This window comes from Canis aureus, chromosome 30 (genome assembly GCF_053574225.1).
Source record: "Canis aureus isolate CA01 chromosome 30, VMU_Caureus_v.1.0, whole genome shotgun sequence".
In the NCBI taxonomy this organism is placed as follows: domain Eukaryota; kingdom Metazoa; phylum Chordata; class Mammalia; order Carnivora; family Canidae; genus Canis; species Canis aureus.
Genome location: NC_135640.1, coordinates 29,379,077 through 29,400,413, shown reverse-complemented (window position 1 = coordinate 29,400,413; position 21,337 = coordinate 29,379,077). Strand labels below are relative to the sequence as shown.

The 21,337-nt window shown below is 38.1% G+C and overlaps 1 protein-coding gene across 6 annotated transcripts in view; it reads left to right on the top strand.

Annotated features, from left to right (window-relative positions):
• GRIK1 (glutamate ionotropic receptor kainate type subunit 1) overlaps positions 1-21,337 on the top strand; it is a 363,349-nt gene that overhangs the window by 231,745 nt on the left and 110,267 nt on the right. For all 6 annotated transcript variants that reach the window (XM_077878933.1, XM_077878934.1, XM_077878936.1 and 3 more), the window contains exon 4: positions 11,938-12,119. In XM_077878933.1, the coding sequence (XP_077735059.1) occupies positions 11,938-12,119 (182 nt within the window). The remainder of the gene's footprint in view (positions 1-11,937; positions 12,120-21,337) is intronic.

Sequence of the window (21,337 nt, the reverse complement as noted above, 5' to 3'; positions counted from 1 at the left end):
ACCATTTCATAGGAAAAGGACTAAAAACCTTTCATATCCAACTGTTAATAAAGCTTGCATTGTTCCACTGCTTATTTTAGGATGCGGAACAGAACTGTGGTGCTTAGAGCCTCCATCTCACTAGGCAATTTCTCTAATCTGCCCCCATTTCAAGTTTCTTTTGCTGGCACCTTTCCTTTCTGCCTTCTGGTCACATTTTGAAGTTTGTTGGAGCTTAGGCTCCCTTTTATCCAGTTAAATCCCCATGCCAGTGACTCTCCTTTGTCAAGTCCTTCTAATTTAAAACTGTTCACCATCTTGCCCTCTTCATCTCCATTAACCCCAGCACCAGTTTCCCTGAACTCCCTATACCTCACGTCAGCTTAGATGAAGAGTCCACCATCCTTTACATACTTTATCTGGCTCTTATTGAAGTAGAGTTGACACACAATGTTACACTAGTTTCAGGTGTACAACATAGTGATTCAACAAGTTTATACCTTATGCTATGCTCCCCAAAAATATAGCTACCATCTGTCACCACACAATGCTATTACAATGTCCTTAACCATAGTCCTTAGGTTGTGCCTTTTATTCCTATAATTTATTCATTCTATAACCAGAAGCCTGTATCTCCCACTCCCCTTCACTCATTTTGCCCACCTCCCACCCCACTTTCCTTCTGGCAACCATCAGTTTGTTCTCTGTATTTATGGGTTTCTCTTCTCTTTTGGTTTGCTCATTTTTCATTTGTTTTGTTTTTCCACATATGAGTGAAATCATATAATATTTGTCTCCGTCTGACCTATTTCACTCAGCATAATAGCCTTCAGGTCCATGCGAGTTGTTAAAAAACTAATTCTTTTTTTTTTTTTTAATTTTTATTTATTTATGATAGTCACAGAGAGAGAAAGAGAGGCAGAGACACAGGCAGAGAGAAGCAGGCTCCATGCATCGGCAACCCGATGTGGGATTCGATCCCGGGTCTCCAGGATCGCGCCCTAGGCCAAAGGCAGGCGCCAAACCGCTGCGCCACCCAGGGATCCCAAAACTAATTCCTTTTATAGCTGTGTTATATTCCATTACACACACACACACAGGAATATATATATGTATATATTTTTATTTATACACACACCATAACTTCTTTATCCATTCATCTATCAATGAACATTTGAGTTGTTTCCATATCTTAGCTATTATAAATAATACTGCAATAAACATAAGGGTACATATATCTTTTTTAGTTAGTATTTCATTTTCTTTGGGTAAATACCCAGTAGTGGAATTGTTGAATCATATGGCATTTCTATTTTTAATTTTCTGAGGAACCTCCATGCTGTTTTCTACAGTAGCTGCACCAATTTACATTCTCACCAACAGTGCATGAAGTTTCCTTCTTTTCTACATTTTCACCAACAATTATTCTTTTTTCTCTTTTTGATACTAGTCATTATGAGTGGTATAAGGTGATATCTCATTGTGGTTTTGACTTGCATTTCCCTGATGATGAGTGATGTTGAGCATCTTTTCACATGTCTGTTGGCCATTGGTAGATCTTTGGAAAACTATTTAGGTCCTATGCCATTTTTAATTGGATTATTGGGTGGGGGTTGGTGTTGAGCTCTATAAGTCCTTCATATATTTTGGATATTGACCCTTTATCAAATATTTTATTTGCAAAAAAAAAAAAAAAAAACACAAATATTTTATTTGAAAATGTCCTCTCCCATTCAGTAGGTTGCTTTTTTTTTTTTGTTTGGTGATGCTTTCCTTTGCTGCACAGAAGTTTTTTATTTTGGTGTAGTCCCAATAGTTTAGTTTTGCTTTTGTTTCTCTTGCCTGAGGAGATGTATCCATAAATATGTCCCTTTCTGAAGCTGCCCCTTAACTATGCATGATCCTCCACACAACCCCTAAGATGGTGAACTGTCTCATTCCACATGATAACACTCAAGTATCACTTCTTCCTTAAAGCTCCCTGAGACCACCATAGGGTTCAATGGCACTTTACAAATTCAAGCATTATATTACATGTTTCAATTACCAGTTCACACATCTAGGAGACTAGGAATTCCTAAACATTGGGCTTTTATCTTATTTATTTTTCTAATCTGCCACCTAACACAATTATGGCATATAAGGAAGTAGTTAGTAATTATATGTGCAAGGAATAATACTATTTACTTTCTATGAATTGTTTCTCCAAGAATTAAAATTAACTCCTTCCTTGATCTACAAATTTGGTAATAAGATTGAGAAAATTATCTGTGAAAATTAATAAAGCAAAGCACTTACATTTTTAATAGTATTTCATTTTTCATTGTCCTTTTCATCAAACACTAGTACTTATTACTTCTTGGAGGATGAATAGTAAGCCTCCTCCACTTTGCACTAAACTCTGGTTCCATTTTAAACTGTCAGATAAATGTGACTGTTCTGGTTAGAAATACGCATTTATGTATTTTCTTATACCTCATCTCATTTTAGAAAGAAGTGGAAGTAGGTGATTGGAAATATAACTTATGAATATTATATTCAAAACAGTCCTATAGGGAAGGATAAGCCATAGGCAGTCATATTCTTAAATCTTCATCTGCTTGCTGGGAAGTAAGAAACATACAATCAAACAAATTCCACAAACTATTTAAAAAGACTTGACATTGAATATTATAATTTGTAGGGCTAGAAAAGTTTTCCCTTCCTTCCTTCCTTCCTTCCTTCCTTCCTTCCTTCCTTCCTTCCTTCCTTCCTTCTAGGATCTTTGGCTGGTCAAGCAATTAAATTGACATGAGGCAGATTAACAGGAGGGAAGCAAAGTTTAATAAGATGTATACCACGTGTAAGCATGGGAGACACCCAAGAAAACTAAGTAGCTCTCTGAAATAGCCAAAGCCATTTTGTCTTTGCTAAAGACAAAAGGTGTTAGGGATATAGTCAGTTATGGAAAGTTATCAGGAAAAGCACAGTGAACAAAAGTAAGCTTATTATTTATATTTAAGTCCCTGCTTCCTCCATTGAGTAGAATTTCTAGAGATTGAGTCATCCCATCTTCCTGGTACAGTTGGAGACACTTTACAAATTAAGATTTCCCTTACACATGTAAATGTCTTTTATAAAAAAGTAACATCTACTCAGATTTCAGAGTTTCATCTGTCTGCTGTTTCTTAATAATAAACACCTTATAATAATCCCCATGCCAAAGAGACACATTTTGGGCTGGCAAATTCCACTCCCATTCAATTATAAATGTAAGTACAGTCAGATCTTCCATGTTGCTTCTCATCATGTAGTACACGTGATAGTACAAATTTTTCTCGCTATCTCTACCATCTCCAACAAAGCAGGAGCATCTAAAGGGAGAACAAATTAGTGAATAATATTAAAACTTTTAGACTTAAGAACTGAACTAAAAGTGTGAGCATAACTGTCATAGATTTAAAATTGTATTTAGACAAAATACAATTTGTAAAAGGATAACAAAAGTTGATGTCCTAACCAACCTGATTTCAGGTGAGCACCTGTAAGTGATGGGCATTTTGCACAGGAGGAAGCTCAAACTATCATTTCTATAATTTTTATAAGAAACTGAAATCTGCTTTTCATCCCTATTAAGTTCACTTGAGCCCAGTTGCTCAATAAATACTTGCTGAAGTTGAAAATCCCAGATGAGTTTGTATGTTGCCCATTAAGTTAGAAATGATTCATGTTAAAATTATTTTGCCCACAAAGAAATTAAAAATGTAAATGAATAATCAATTGAGCCATTAATTTGGAACCCAGAGAGTAAACGAGAGTAAACAGGTCAACTGAGATCAATAAAAGCAGACATCTTTTGCCTTTGAGTGGGTTTAATACTGCTTGACTCAGGATTTTGGTTGTAGTAATTATCAAGCCATAAAAGGAGAAAACTTAGTAAACCTGAAGGAAAAGGAAGGACTTAGGTGTGCTCACCACCCGCCCTCACACCAGAATTAAGTACCCATTAAAAACACTTTCCTGGGATTTGTTTAGGAGTTTGTTAAATAGCCTGAAGCCAGCACAGATGTCTGGGGGACCAAATGGCCCAGAACTCCCATTGAAGTCAAGGGGAGCACTGTGCTTATCTCTAAGGACAAAATTCAATTCACTAAATACTAGCAAGCAGAATTCTGTCCTCTGGAAGTGAAAATGTGGAAAGACCCTAGAGAACTGTCGGGGGAGTGAAGTTTTGTTCCGCTTCATCTCTCTCTCTCTCTCTTGCCTGGATGTTCTTCCCATCAGTCACCTACTTCTCTCTGATTCCCACATTCAGAGGTGACCCTAGGCAATGAGAAATTGCTGCTCATTGGTCATCCCTCTGCTTCATTAGACCCCTGGTGGATGCCTGGCTTCTATCCCTTTGCACACATCAAAAAGAGCTGAGAAGCTGAGCACCAAATGCAGTGTGGAGGATAGTCAGCAGTTTCTGCTTTTTCAAGGCCAATCTCGGTGAAATGTAGCCACAACTATTCCTGTAGAACAGGGGCCAGCAAATTACTTTCTCTAAAGGGCCAAATAGTATATAGCTCATGATTTGTGGGCCATATGATCACGACTATTTAACTCTGCCAAGGTAGCAAGAAAACAGCCATAGGCAACATGCAAATGAATGAGTATGGTGTGTTCAAATAAACCTTTATTTATAACAAAGAGGCCAGTGTGGTGAGATCAGTGAGAGGGGAAGGGTAACAGGAAAGTAGGTCAGAGAAAAGCACCATATAGATCATGGAGGATTTTATAGACTATAGGGAGAGCTTCTGCCTTTCATGAAATGGGAAAACCATTGGAAAGTTTTCAGGAGTGACATGATCAGATTTACATCAAAGAAAGATCATTCTGGCTCTTCTATCGATAATATAATACAGGAAGTCAAAGGTAAAAATAGGTAGCTTCTAGGGATCCTTGGGTGGCTCAGCAGTTTAGCACCTGCCTTCAGCCCAGGGCGTGATCCTGGAGTCCCGGGATGGAATCCCACATTGGGCTCCCTGCATGGAGCCTGCTTCTCCCTCTGCCTGTGTCTCTACCTCTCTCTGTGTGTGTCTCTCATGAATAAATAAATAAAATCTTTTTAAAAATAGGTAGCTTCTAGAGAAATCAAGGCAACTGAGGAAGGTAAGTAATAGAGGAGTAAAGAATCATTAGTTTGTAGAAATAGTTTGAATGTTGAACTAGCATAATACCCTGAAGAAGTGGAGGCTGGCTGAGAGAGAAATAAAGGAGTCAAGGGTCAGTCTAAACTTTTTAGCCTCAGCCAATCAAAGGAGTTAACATCACCTGAGGAATAGGATATCAAGAGTTTGTTCAGTCATAAACATAGTGGGTTTAAATTTGTGATATCTACTACATTCAAGTGAAGACAGCTTCACTTGAATATATATTAGGCAGCTAATATATAGAATGTGGTGTGAGCTGGAGATACAAATTCAAAAGTTCTCAGCATATAGATGGGACTAGATAAAGCCATCAAGGAAATGAGTTCTGGCCAGATGCCTCTAGCCCCAAGTTGACAACACATAGTCCTCAAGAGGTCTTTTTTTTTTTTTTTTTTTTCATCTATGGTTATTTTTCTCAACACATTAGAGCCATGATAACTATCACTTGAAACATTATCTCAAAGCTTTACAATGAGTATTAAGTTGAAATAAGGTTAATTTGAAACAGTGATTGGAAGAAACAGTAAACTCAAGGAGAAAACACAAGAGAAATGACAACAACAAATATCACAATACCTAAATTCTTGGGTTCTGATTATGTGCCACACATTCTTTTAAATATTTTGTATAATAAACTCATTTAATATGTTCAACCACTCTATGAATAAGTGAAATAACTGTTCTTATGGTCATATTTAAATAGTGACTTAGATATTATGTTTATTACATTTCTCTCTATCTTCCCATAGAAAACAGAAATAATATATTGTCCAAAACCAATTTTGACAGTCTTAAAATTTCAATGTGAAGAAAATTAGCATTTTGGTATAAATGACCAAGACAAAATGAAAGATATTCAGTATGTAATCAGTGCCAAATAAAACAATAAGTAAATCTTTTCCTTTTCAGCAATCACAACTCACCCCGTTGAATTATGATGACTATTTGTGCTAGCCAGAACACTTCTGGTACATACCCTCCCACAATTCCACCTGAAATAGCTGAGGGTGGAAGTCCTTGGCACTCAGTAGCAACAAGATAATAAATCATAGCTCTTTTTTTTCCCCTCTGTCTTCACTCTTTTCTATCCTACCTATCCACCCACTCCAGTCCTCTGCCCAGACCCTATTCAAATTTTCAGAATTCTGTTTGGAAACCAATCTTTAGATATTGCACGGAGGTATATTATTTTTAGTTACCATTGATATCAGCAAAAAGTCAAGACTAAAATGCCCTGGTTGAGCTAACTGCAACACAGTTCATCTCAAATATTTTGACCAGGTTCTTCTTTGAGGTCCTTTGATCAAGGGACACAATTTTTCTTTTGGGAAGTCTCTAGCTTTTTTTTTTTTTTTTTTTTTTGATGCACTTTTGAAAAATCATATGTATGAAGATCTGCACTTAAAAGTGCTGTATTTCCCCCAGGTAATTCACTCACTTACCCATTTTCCATTTCTCAGTTCTGATTTTTCCTTCCCTCTGGAGGGTACATAGATCCCCTTAAGAATCCTATTAGATTTCGGTGTATTAATATACCAACAAGTTTGTGAAATGCCATTTTACATGTTTCTAAGTACAAATGAAGAGGAAATTAATATTTAAAATGTACAATCTTATCTGTGGGTCCCAATGGTTTATTACATTCATTTTTATGGCATCAACCCCACTAATGTGGTTTAATGAACAGGGAATTGGATTAAGACTCAAGAAAACCTGGGTACTTTTCTTTTGAACCAATACTCATTAAATATAACTAAACTGTCCAGAAATGAACTGGGCTGCAGTGTGAGAAGAATTTCTCAACTAAAAAGGTGTTCAGCAGCAGCTGTGTGGAGGGGGGTCATGCATCAAGTAGGGCTTTGACCTTTAAGATCCCTTCCATTCCTGACATCTGTGACTGATTTTCAGAACCGATCTAAACAATTAACCTCACTGTGTCTCACTTTCCTTACTGTAAAATAGCACTGACACCTTTTCACCTTGAAGGTATATTCTGAGGTTTATTAAGATATTTATAAAGCATGTAGCATCCTTCATAAAAGGAGCAATGTAAATAGCAAAGTTTATTATTATTTAAGGGGAAGGCATGGGAAATTTTAAACACTCACTGGAAATAGCAGCTTTTTTTTTTCCTCCTCCATATGCTCCACCTGTTTCCAGAGTCACTCCCTGTGCATGCAAATCAGCATTTTTCTGTGTCATGTCTGAGTGCACAGAGTGGATAGGTGGCCAAAACTAGTGTTTAGAATTGGCTATTTGGACATTTTTGAAAGTTATCTCCATATGCAGAGCCCAGCTCAAACTCATGTGAAATAAATAGCCTCTTGCTCTGAAGTGCTTTTAAAACCAAAGATGTGGTTTCCAATCACATTCTTGGGGGTGGTAGCGGAGGAAGGAGGCAGTGTTCTTTTATATCTCCATATTTACTCTTTTTATTTAGAAAGATGTGAACTTAGAAAAAAAGATGCCAGAAAAGTACAATGAACTCCTGTATGCCTTTCATTTAGTTCAGCAGTTGTTATCCTTTGGCTACGTGTGCCTTAATGCTCTGTGATTTGCTCAATATAAAACAATTACAACAACAATAGTGGTAATAAGTAATAGTGTTGTTGAACCATTTGATAGTAAGTGGTAGACGTCATGACCTTTTTATCCCTTAAATGCATTTAGTATGTATTTCCTAAGAACTAGGGCCTTCCTTGTTATAACCACACTACAATTATCAAATACAGGAAACTTAACACTAATACCATACTACTGTATACAAATAGGATAATAGTTTTTTTTTTTTTTTAATGCTCTGCAGAGATGACAGAGTCTAGGGGAGCAGATATTTGCTGGCCAGAGGGTTCATTGCAGATTGTTCTAAATAACTGAGGCTTTCCCAGTGACTAGGATATGGTTCTTTCCCAGGCACAGAAGGAGCTCCGTGGGGTGCTTTTGGCCAAGAACCTGTGGGGTGCTTATGGGCCTTTGGGCTCTTTTTACCTGGATGGAAGGGACTCCGAGCCAGCACAACCCTCATGCAAGTCGCAGGTGCACCTCACAGCCTCTTCTCACAGAAAAAGGCTGATCCAGGTTGCTGTGTCTGCACTGATCACTCTCTGTCTCTCATATATATAATATTATATAAAAGGTCCTTCAGTTGGGTTTGATTGTCTCCTTAACTACATTTTATTTTTCAAATGCCTCCACCGTGGTGGGCTAGAAAGACTACCAACATCACCAGATTTGCATGCACCCTAACCCTCCTCTGCAGCTGGAGTCCCATCCTGGGAGCACTGGGTCACATGTTGAGGCTTGCTTCCAAACACAGGGTGATCATTAGCAAAGTTAGGAGTTGTGCCTAAATCAATTTCCTTCCCCTTTGTTTAGCAAATAATTTTTAGCTATTCTTTACAATGAACTGTAAGTGATTGATGGATTGCTGCAAAATGCAAATGAAAGGGAACTCTTTCTCTAATTTTTTTTCTCCCATGGGTGGGGGGAAGGCTTTTAAATTATAAATTCTACAATGTTTTCTAATGAAGGCAGAAAGGCTTTTTTTTTTCCCTCAAGCAAACAATTGCTTTGGGAAAAGAAATGTAAACCTCACTGTTCCACCCTTGTTCTTTCCACATCACCACCCCCCACCCCCTCACACACACAACTTGGTCTGTAATCTTAAAATCTGCTGAGTTTCTTCCTAGGGCAATTCACCTGCAAGCAGAAAAACTGAGAAAATTAGGGGCTCAGTAGCCAGTATATCCAAAATATAAATTTAGACCAATTAGAAACAGTCTTTTGTACTGAGTTCTTCTTTCTCCTCTATTGGTATTAAAATAACTTTTGGGAAACAGTTGTGAAAATGCATGGTCACCTTTTTTGAGAAGAGAGCAAAATGTCATTAATGGCCTCATTTGCCAACTAAAGATTGAATGTTTTATGCTAGTCCGAAGTTTTTCTTTCTCTATTTATTTATCCAGTTATTTATTCGTATAGTTAAGTAGTTATTCATTCATCCAGTTAGATGGTTTACCTAAAATTTAAAAGTCAAGAGGGCCCACCAATTTGGTAAAAAGAGTCTGAGATTGGGAGTCAGAAAGTAGACCTGGCTTCAAGATCTGGACCTGTCACATAATAGACTTACCAAGACCTTAGGGTCTCAAGCATGTTGCTCTATCAGCCTCCAACTGCCTCAGCTTGTAATTTGTAAAAATTGAGTAGAAATTGATGTTCATCAACAAAAGTTGATTGAATGAAATCCTCTATGGGCCTTTTTTTTTTTTTTAATTTTGCTTTTTATACCACTTTTCTCCAACCTGGGGACCTTAATATAAAACCAAACACTGGTGAACTGTTTTCCTTACTAATTCTGAATTACTGTAAATTTACAAGTTCTGCTAGCAGTTCAACACTTAAATAGATTAAGTCATCTCTGACACGTGATAGATTTCATGTAATGAAAACACCTGAAATAATTAGTGGACTACACTGAGCTTATCAAAATAAACTTGGAAAACAAGGCTGCAAGTTGTTACTAATGTACTGTAATACTTATCTTATGAATTGCCAGTACATTGTTTATCATGTTTCTAGCCATAGAGGAACACCTGAAGCCCCTTCCTTAAAGCAAGATGGGTTCATGTCCCATGGCCTGGGTTTAGCATGGGTTTTGGAATATAATGAGCATCCTGGAAATGTTTTCCCATAAAAATTAATGAATGAAATGAGAAAATGTATTCAACTTTCAAGTATCATTAATACCATTAACATGGGTAAGTCATCCTGATAGGAACATACACTTCATGATCCACATTTCATTCAACAAAAAACAAAAGATCAGTTTGTTGCAGCAAATGAAATGCATTTTTTAAATGGTTTTCTCACTTTATTTGAAGGCCACATGGTTCCCCTTTGCAGTCATGCTCAAGTATAAAAAAAAATAGCAACTATGCAATTGCAAAGTAGGAAAGCAATAGAAAAAAATGCAAAAGAGATACAAGTAGCCAGGAGTAAAAAAGAAAGGGGAGTGGGTCCCTGTTTCTATTTTTTTCCCATTTCATCAAATAATTCAAAGCTATATCTGTTCTCTCAGCACCAGCAATCTGTATTTGTAATCCTGAACTGTGAAGTAGAAAGATTGAGTGCTGGACTCACAGGCAACAATTGGAACTCATGGGCTCCTACTACCTTTGTTATTCTGACAAGTTATGTAACTGCTCTGAGCCTCTGTTTCCTTCTTGGAGATAACAAAGATAATAATGCTTACTTCACAGGATTATATCAGAGGATTAACAAATATGCAAGCCCATGTGCTATTTTCTTCCATTTTTAGTAGTCATCAGTGGCTCAGTACTAGTGATCCTAGGAATGAAGAGGATAAGTAGCTCATTACTGGTATTTGGGAGTCTTCAACCACAACGATTGCTTTGAAAAAAAAAAAAAAAAGAAAGAAAGAAAAAGAAAACCAAGAGTCCAGAAAGGCTTTCATTCTAACAATTTCAATTATTATGTAAAAAAACACATTTTTTTAAAAAAATAATGAGCAGTAAATCTTGTTATGGTTCTACAGATCCTAACCACTACTACCCTCCAATTGCTTGCATCCTTTTGACTCTGAAGAGCAGCTTAATTATAAAGTTATTCTATGTACTTCAGAATGCAACCTATCCAAGATGTTAGAGGAATCTTTTAACATCTGAGCCACAAAAAAATGTGGCTGGGTGAAGGGATAGATAACGAAATAAAACAAGAAAATGAAAGACATGTATCAAGGCCAGAGGTAGCTGGCATCTGTAATAGTGCATACCAAAATTTCCATCTGAATACTGATAAAGCTTCATATTTCCTATTGATTACTTGAAGTTGACAAATCCTAAAGATACAGAACGGTGTAATTTTTTTGAAAGTTCAATTTTCCAATGTGATGAGAGTCCTTGAGTGAGAGCCAACATCATGCAGTGTAGCAATCACAAGTTAATGTTAGGGGAAATAAGACAGGCTTTATACAGATGTTTGTCTTGCCCCAGTGAAGTATGTCAATTAAAGAATGACGCAGCTCAGTAGATTCACACTTATGGTGAATCAAACATTCTCCGTCAAGTTAGTTGGGTCTATACACTTTCCTGCAATTATCAATGGTGGATTTTAAAGGAATTTTGTTTCTGCTTTTATTATCATAATCTCTAAAAACTCTATGGTCTTTTTTTAATTAAGAAAGGATTTTTCAATTCATTGTTCAATCATATTAGAAAGAGAATGTGATGAGCCATTTCTAAATGGTTTATATGGTAGGAACTGGAAAATTATATAGAAAGCCCAGCTAATTAGCTGGTAAGCAGTATGCTATACATAAATACTTGATGAAAGACTTACAGAGGTTTATAGACCCAAGAAATTCTAGTGTTCTGTTGTCTGTTTTTTTTTTTTTTTTTTTAAAGCTTTGTCCATTCCATTGAACACCTTTGGAAACTTCCAGCAACTTTTGTCTATAAAAGTTTTACAGTTACAGGCTTGGTTTGTTAAAGATTTGTGCCATTGGCCAAAAGCTAGAGAGGACAAATGCATTTAACTAAATTCAAAATTCGCTTAGGAAAATTGTGTTTCCAACTACACATACCCACAAAATACAGTATAATCTACCACAGAAAGGGAAATGACAAATGAGAAGTCAATAGTGTAACCTTTCAGAAGGTGGCCACTTGATACATTTTGGGAATGATCTGAGTTTGACTGTAAATGGCAGTAAACAAATCCTCTTTAGACAGAACAGTCTGTTGCATGATGGGATGTCATTTTCTAGGTCTCATTCGTCTGCAAGAGCTCATCAAAGCTCCCTCCAGATATAACATTAAAATCAAAATCCGCCAGCTGCCCTCTGGGAATAAAGATGCCAAGCCTTTACTCAAGGAGATGAAGAAGGGCAAGGAGTTCTATGTGATATTTGATTGTTCACATGGAACAGCTGCTGAAATCCTTAAGCAGGTAAGAGGTGCGGGGAGGAAGTGAAGTGGGAGGGGGAGATTTGCTCATTTCTCTTTCTCAAAAATCCCATCTGGTTTCACTGAGTGCAGCATGATAAAACTGCAGCAGTCCTGTTTAGGCTGAAGATTGCAGCTTTCAGAATCCTTTTAAAGGGCCATAGGGTTCAGGGAGTTCAAAGAAGCCACCTGTTGTATATTGTTGTAGATGTGGAGGTCTAGGTATTCAGAGTCTGTAGATCCTGTCAACAGAGAAGGATGACATTTCAAGGTGATTAAGCATCTTTTCTTTTATATCTTGAAAAGACTGAGCAGATTTCATTTACATAAAGCCTGACTTGTCCTAAATGCACCTTCCTCAGGGCTAGACCTCTTTTGTCAAACAAGCAAAATTCTAAGTATAGTGAGAAGGGGGCACAGGGACAATCAAAGAAAAGATGCTTCTTTTTTCTAACTTGTCACAGACAATGAGCTGCCTTGCATTAATCTTGATGAATAATGTGGGTGAAAACACTTGATAAATTGTGAAATCGTATATAAATGAAAGATGTTAGTAATGTTAGGAATGATAACAACAGGATAATCATTTCTGAGCACTTCAGGATATAGCACTGGTCTTATGCCCACAAAAGAAAAATCAGAATTAAAAAAAAAAAAGATGATACAAAGACTAGTGGTTAACCCCAAGTGATTTTGTACCCTTGACGACTTTTGGCCATGTCTGGAGACGTTTTTGGTTGTCGAACTGGAGACAGTGGCACTCTCCGGGCAACTCGTAATTAGAGGCCAGGGACACTACAAAACATTCTATAATGCACAGAACATCCGTCATAACAAAGAACTGTGTACCCTAAAATGCCAATAGTGCTGAGGTTGAGAAACTTCGGCATAGACAAAGACAATGAAAAAGGCTAGCAAGATGATTATAATAGAAGCATTAATAAAGATCAAAGGAGGAATTTGGAGGAATTTGGGGGAAAATAGCCAGGCTATATTTACGTGGCCAGAGTGGGTGTCTCTTTGTATTTAATTTAATTGGTTATTGTGGCATAAGGCAATGCTCTTATCTGAAATGACACAAACTGTTATTGTACTATCTAGTTTAAAAGGCTTGGCATGTGCTATGTGGTTGACTGGCAATGGACACTAATCTCATAAGTAGACCAACCCCTCTGCACAAATACACAGCTGTGGATTTCCAAATCATGTGGAAGAGCTCTTGAAGCAGCCATCCCACCTGACTCTCCGGTGCTGGATCTCCTACTCGAAGGGCACCTCCCTGAAAACATTGAGTTCAGAGTTGAGTTTTTAATTCCACTGGAAGTAGACAATCAAGAAAGTTGACTAGAGGTTTCTATTATCTCTTGAATGATTATACTAAAAATCTATTTCAAGTTATAGAACATATTTAAAGCTACAGTTGAAAACAATCTTGGGGGGGGGGGCACCTGGGCGGCTCAGTTGCTTGTGTCTGACTCTTGATCTCAGCTCAGGTCTTGATTTCAGGGTTGTGAGTTCAAGCTCCCACATGGGGCATGAAGCCTACTTTAAAAAAAAGGGGGGACGCCTGGGTGGCTCAGCAGTTGAGCTTCTGCCTTCTGTTCTGGGATCGAGTCCCACATCGGGCTCCCTACAGGGAGCCTTCTTCTCCCTCTGTGTCTCCACCTGTCTTTGTGTTTCTCATGAATAAATACATAAATTCTGAAAAAAAAAAAAAAAGAATCTTAGATAACCTCAAGCCTAATCCTCTCACTTAAGAGTGGCCAGGAGCTGGAACTCAGCCTCCTCTGTAGCATCCTGCACCTTTTCCACTATGAAATGTTGCTTCTCCACTTAGGTGGAGAATATATGTTACCTCCTTCTAGACTTGAGTTGCATTAACAAATCTTTAGATATTATAATTATAATTATAATGATCTCTCAGTAAAGAAAGCAAGCATGTTGCAGTGATGTCAACAGCTTACTTTAAAGGTAAATAAATATAATCAGCAGGACTTTATCTTAAGACTTCATTTGAGAATTTCAATACAGTTCATTAAAGTGTGTAATGGAGTGTGAACCAGAACTGAGAAAAACACCCAGATTTTATGTGTAGCCCTCAAAATGCAAAGAAGCATCTCTTCCCACGAGCCTGTTATAACAGTGACTGGGGACTTCTGTTACATTTAAGAGAATGATTTGCTGATGAGGAGGCTTCTCTTGGTGAGAGATCCATTTGGCTCACATAACTGGCCACCTCTCTTCCAAAGCACAGGCTTAGAATGGGTAATCCTGGGAAAGAGCTGCTAGGGTTTCTCCTCTATTTCAATAAATATGGATATGATGTTCCTTTGATGCAAGTGGCTCTTTCCTGATAGCATAAAGATTGCATCATTCAAAGACTGATTTTCTTTTTAACAACAAGCCAAAGAAACCAAACCAAACAAACAAACAAAAACCCCTCTAAGTGAAGCACTCCCAAGAAATGTCAGCCTGGTTACCCCAGGGGGAGTGGGATTAGTTCAGCTTTGTTCCAGCCATTGATGCAAATCCTTTTGCCTCCATCCTGTGCCATATTGTGTTTTATCTTGTTTACTTTGCCTCTTCATGTGAGTGGTAAGATTGCCTTAAGACATTGGGGGAAGCTACTAAAAAGCACATTCATCCATTTTTTGTTGAAGATTAATGAGCTGCAAATGTTGGGAAGGGGGGAAAGCCTTTTTAGAAGGTTCCAGCATAAAACCCCTACTTTGCTGCATATGAAAATACAGTCACTCTGTGAAATCACAGCAGATAATCTACATTGGCTTTATGGGTTTTTTGTGGACCTCCAAAAAGCTGTGTGGTTGGAAAGTGATATTGAAGACCTCAGGACTTTCTATTCTAGTCAAAATGAGGCCCAAGTGCTCTATGTGATCCAGTTTGACTTCATCCTTTGGCTTTGGGCAACAACATGCAGAAACAAAGATAGAGACCTTCCTTGTATCTGTCTACCAAGAGTGTCTCTAGGGAAGCTGGAGAGTGCAGGAGTTCCAGGTCCTAATTCTGGTGACCATTCAACCAATCTCTTCCTACCTCTTCTACTGAGGTGCCAACTGTGGTGCCTGGCATCCTATATACTGTCTCATGCAGCCTCAAATAATCCCTGGAGTAAATTTGATATTCTCAGTCCAGAGTTGAAAAAACTAAAGCTCAGATAGGTTAAGTGCCCCAATGAGATCACTGTCTCTGAGTAACCAGGCTGCCACATGGTCTCCAGACCACCTATTCTCGGAGCCTATGTGCCTCTTTTACCATGAAGGGTCCCCATTCAGAAAGTGGTAAGCCATTCCATTTCAAAGGCTTCCAGAAACATATGGGAAAAACACAACCACTTGCTGCTGGGCTCCTTTAGGTGAAATTAATAGGAAGAGCTCCTACGTTTTTGGTGACTAAACCGTTGCTGACAAAATTTTCTCTACCAGGTCAACTTGGCTTCCTTCCAAGCACATTTCCCATTATTTTCAAGCATTTCTCTGCACCTTCATCATATTTTACTACTTTTTAATGATTCTTCAGAAAGAAAAAGAAATCAAATGCACTTTAAAGAAGATGTCTGACATTTATATAAAAGTAAAAATTGGGGAAAAGTCTATAGTTATTCTTGAGCATTCTAATCACTCCAGCAAAGTAATTATTTCTATTCATATTGGACAAGTGCTATATGATGAGAATCTGAAAAGTTATTTCCTAAAAATTAGTTAGAAATTCAAATGTCAAGATTTGATTAGGGTACAGAAGAACAGGGCTTTCATATGAATGAACTGTTTTTGTGAATTTCTGTAGTCTGAGAGTGTCCCCAACAACTAACAGCACACTCATGGGACTCATCCCATCACTTGGTGTCATATTCTCTCCCTATCCATCTGTCACCTCCCAGCTAGCATCCTGCTGGTCCACAAGGGTGCTTCTGTCTCCCAGCCTGTTTTCAGTGTAGACACCCCCAGTCTTCTGCGCCTCTTCATTTTCACTTCCCACAAACTCGAGGGAAGAGAACATAAAAACAAGAGGACCAGGATCCCTGGGGTGGCTCACCCTGCCTTTGGCACAGGGTGTGATCCTGGGGACCTGGGATGAAGTCCAGCGTTGGGCTCCCTGCATGGAGCCTGCTTCTCCCCCTGCTTGTGTCTCTGCCTCTCTCTCTCTCTCTCTCTGTGTCTCTCATGAATAAATAAATAAAATATTAACAAAACAAAACAAATTTATGTTCTATGCAATCTGGAGATTTTGAATTGGGAAAATCAAAATGTGACATGAAAATTTTCTCTTTAACAAACTCCCTCGAAAATCAAGTTTGACATGAAAAGTTTCACTCTCTTCCTACTGACTCTTCAGTGCTCACCCTACCTGCACCCTTGTTCCCTCCTACTGAGTGTGATTCTACCAAGGTAGTGGCTGATGGGAGGCGATTTTAAAGACAAGGAACAAAGTAAGAAGACTGCACTGGCATGCCATGCGGGGTAATAAGCAATCATCTCCTTTAATCTACACAATAACTCTTGGTATAATTGGTATTATCCCTCTTTTGCACACAAAAATTAAAGCTCAGAGATAGTAATAATTTTATCTATCATGCACTGAGTATGCTCTTAACACAAACATCCAGGCATTGACTCATTTGTTGTCCATATTCCCTACAATACAATAACCCCCAAGAGGATAGAAACCTCCTTTGTCTTGTTCTCCCAAATCCCAAGCATGCACATTACTTGAAACATAGCATTCAATTCTGCTCTGTTGAATAAGTAAAGGAAATGGATGAATGAATGATCCAAAATCTGTTCTAGAAGCTCTTGATAAAAGCAATCTCCAAAATTGCCTCCCTTCCACCTGACTCAGTGTGCTATACTCTCAACTGTGCCAAGCACTTTTGAACAAGTCACTCTTCTATGCCTCAGTTTCCTCCAAGGAGGGTTTTATTCAACCCCTGAAATCCTGTATTATTAAGAACTGTAACACAGTTCAGCCTATGACTTCACTTCCTGAAAATAAATTTGACTCTTCAGAGAAATGCATAGTCACTTTCAAATCCTGTAATAGGATTGAGAAAGCAAGTCACAATTTCAAGCACAGTAGCCGGAATCCTAATGCTTCCCTGATAGAAAGGGAGAGAACAATGTGATGCTCCATCCAGCAGGGAAGCTGCATCAGGGCTGGGCCAATTCCCTGAGCTGGAGAGCGGCCATACTGAGCGTGAACACACTTTTTCTGACTCAGGAAACCTGCTGTCTTGTTTACATGAACAAGTGCATTAGAAGAGAGACTTTTTTCCCCTCACGACACTTGTAGTAATGAGTATTAAGCTATAATTGAGCCATTAGTCTCCATAAAACATTTTAGTACCAAAATATTTTGTGGAATTATATCACATTTTCTCCTGTCAACATTTGTGCACTGTTGTGTTGTTTTTATTTTATTTTTTTCCTTTCTGTCAATTAGCATAAAAACAAGGCCAGGGAGAAAATGTATTTTTTTTAATGCCTGGCTTCCCTCTACTAGGCAGTGCAGTGGCAATGCTGATTAATCAAATAATTTTATGCATTGATTCTTCCCTCATGGAAGTTGTGCCTATTGCATGGGACCAGGACAAGCAGAAGTGGTTAGAAGGGGTTTGTTTCATATTTCTACGGGAGGACAGAAGCACTGCCAGTCTTCATCTCTCACACAGAAAATTGTCAGTCAAGCAGTACAGCTGCGATTTGCCAAGAGGTTGCAAACCTGTGTTTGGAACCCATACCTACTAAGTCAGATATGCAACTCTCTCATTTCTAATCATAATACACAAAATAGGCCAAAGACCTCAAGAGCTACTTTTCATGGAACTTCCTGTGTGCCAGGCACTGTGCTAAGCAGATAAAATGTACCACTCATTTAATTTTTTAGGAGAAAATTCTGTATACAAGAAACTGACAGAGCTCAGAGGGATTTTGTAAATTGCCCAAGGTCACAGAGCCAGCAATGCCTAGGCTGGGATTCATAACTTATCTCAGACTTAGAAAGTAAAAACAAACAAACAAACAAAAAAAACCAATCCTAATCTGCTACTCTTATGTACACCAAGGTGCCAACTGATTCTCCTCACAATAGAACATGGAACACATTAGTTAAGTGTTATATTTCTTTAATGCAGTTGTTTCATTCTATTCTCCAACATTCAGTCATTTGCCTAGTTTACATAAGTTCTCAAGAAATGTTGATTATATTGAAACCAAGGAGAGAATGTGGTAGAAACACAGTAGAAAAATTCACTTTCACTTGACACATGTTTGTTGAGCACTGACTGAAGGGAGAAAGATACAACAGTAAAAAGCACAAGAAAAAAATAAGTCCCTGCCCTCTTGAGCAAAAGATCTTGAAAATAAAAGTCATAGAATGTAGCTATCCAATGCCTACAGATGGGTGAAAGACAGAGAAACTCATTTCTATAGCAGAAAGGGACTGCGACTAGAGTCTTAGACTAAAGGTTGGTAGGTCGAGTTGCAAGGTCTTCTCTTGCCCTAATAGAATAAAATAATTGCTATTCGTTGGTCACTCACTATGCTCTAGAATGTTCTATGCACTTGACGTGGATATCTTCATATCTTTTCAAAATATCTCATGTTACAGATGGGACAAATGAAATTTCAGGTCATCTACCCAATGGCAAAGCTGGATTTCAAGCTAGGGCTTAACATGCCTATGACCTGAGTTGCTTATATCCCTTAAATATGCTACTTTGAGCAAGTCTGTTGATTCTTCTTCAACCCCATTACTTCTGTAAAAGAGGATTGTTGGCTCCTAATCTTGCTAAGGCTCTCTTCTGCTCTGAGCTTCCATGCATACAAGTGATCAAGATCCTCTTCCCAGTGTTTAAACATAGGGGATTTGCATATCGCCTTGTACTTAGTAGGCTTTCAAAGAAATGGGGAAATAATTAAGCAGTTCATTTTTTTAAGTTCTTAGAGTCCTTTGGTAGTTTTTGAGACAGTTAATTGATGGGAAATTTATTACTTTGGCTAAATCCTGAGAATGTAATAATGATAACTCTCAATTTATTCTAACTGATGATCATTTGTAGTATATTATATAATTATTTTGGCAGCATATTCTCATCCTAATTGTTTCTCTCAGGCTGATATGAAAATCTATTTACATTTCCTGAGCATAGAATTAGTTTTGGTTATAAGGAGCAGTTCATAGATATGAGTATGTTTCTTAATACACACAAGAATTGAGTGACCACTGTGGATAACTCACAATGCAGTGAAGGAATTTGCAATTTGTCCATACTTTTAGTGTACAGGATGGCTGTTTGCATACCTGCAAAAACTTCCAAAGAGTAGATTTGGAAGAGGATATAGATTTGTTTCTATCTGAATTGGAAGGTAATAAAAATCATATATTATGCCTCAGAATTTGGCTGTAATACGTGGTAAGAGAAATTATCCTTGCAATAGAAGTGGGGTAATGTAGAAGGAATCATATAAATAATTTGACCATGTACATCAAAGCATGTGTTAAACCTTTAACAGGATTAGTGAACCTCAGCTTTATTCAAAACTTAAAGGATACTCATTCCCCTCAATGTGCTTTTTTCAGGAGAAAGGATCCATAGCTTCTATCAGGTTCTCTAAAGAAGCCTGAAGACTGGAGTAGATTAAAAATCACTTTTCTATGTTAACCACAACAGCTGCTTCAACCCTTCATAAATGCAAGATTTTACCGAAAGAATCTCCCCCACCCTACTTTCCCCACGACTGTTAGCCAAATCCTTTCCATCATAAGAGTGGCCCTGTAAAATGTATTTCACCATTTATTCAGCTAGCATGTATTAGATGTTTTGTATATGTGGAAGATTATGCCAAGGTAGAGGCGGAGGAAAATACAATGAAAAACTCTGATGTATTGATTGAGGTCATTTAGTGAAGGATCTTGGGATTCACTATTTGCTACATCTGTAAAATGGGAATGTCATAGTGCATGTCTCACATTGTTTTGAGAGAAGTTAAATATGACAATGCCTTTAAGGCATTAAGCCCAACGCTGATGTATGAAATATCCCACATGTGAGACATTACCATCATCAATATCATCGCTGGTATCGTGCCTGGGCAAAACTACGAGAGTGATATAGTGCTTCCCACTGTTAACTCTGTCATGGCATTATCTCCTACACTTTGTCACAATGGTCCCCACACCTCCTCTCAGCCTGACTTCCCAAGTGTCCCTATCGTATCTTGCCCAATGTCATGAAATCTCTACACCAAACTTAACACACTACATCTTCCTCCTCTTCTTTCCTCCAGCGAACCACTTTCTCCCCTTGCCCCTGTCTTGGTGATAGAAACACTAGCCAATTGCTCAAGCTAGAAACCTGGGGGTTCACTTGACTCTACCCCACTCTTCCTCTTTATGAGTCACCAAATGTTATAGCTTCTGCCTTCTGAATATATTTCAGATTCAACCTCCTTTTCTCCATCTCTATCATCATCTTCCTCCTACCCTAGAAAAAATTGATCACTACGTTACAAGCACCTGCCATTTTTCCCTATCCAGCATCCGTGTAGCCTCAAAGACTGTACATCCCAAATAAAGTATGTGACCTTACTCCACTCATTTGAAATTCCTGAGTGCCATATTCCCATGCCCACATTGCCTTGAATACAAAGAATGCATTGTTTCACATGTCACACAAAGCCTTCCACACCTTGTACCCACTGCCATTACAATACCGAGTATACAAGAATATCTGTTATAATGTCTATGGCACATTTTAACAACAACAAAAAAACTTATATATTTTGTTTACGAACTGTCCTTTTGTGATGAAAGTTTACTCCATTGAAGATCTTCCCATGCCTGGGTGGCTCAGCGGATTAGTGCCTGCCTTTGGCTGAGGGCATGATCCTGGAGTCCCGGGATCAAGTCCCACATCGAGCTCCCTGCATGGAGCCTGCTTCTCCCTCTGCTTGTGTGTGTGTCTCTGTGTGTGTGTGTGTCTTTCATGAATAAATAAATAAAATCTTTAAAAAAATGATCTTCCCAAACATCACCAAAGGGATTTAAAATTAGGATCTAGTTAATTCTACTATCTAAAGAAATATTGTAATAAAATAGCAATGTAGGTCTGAAATCCTGACATAAGGAAGAAGAGTGAGTGAGGGTCCTCATGGAACCTATGACACCATCCAAGGCACAACCTTGTACAGCTAGGGCTAGCTGTGT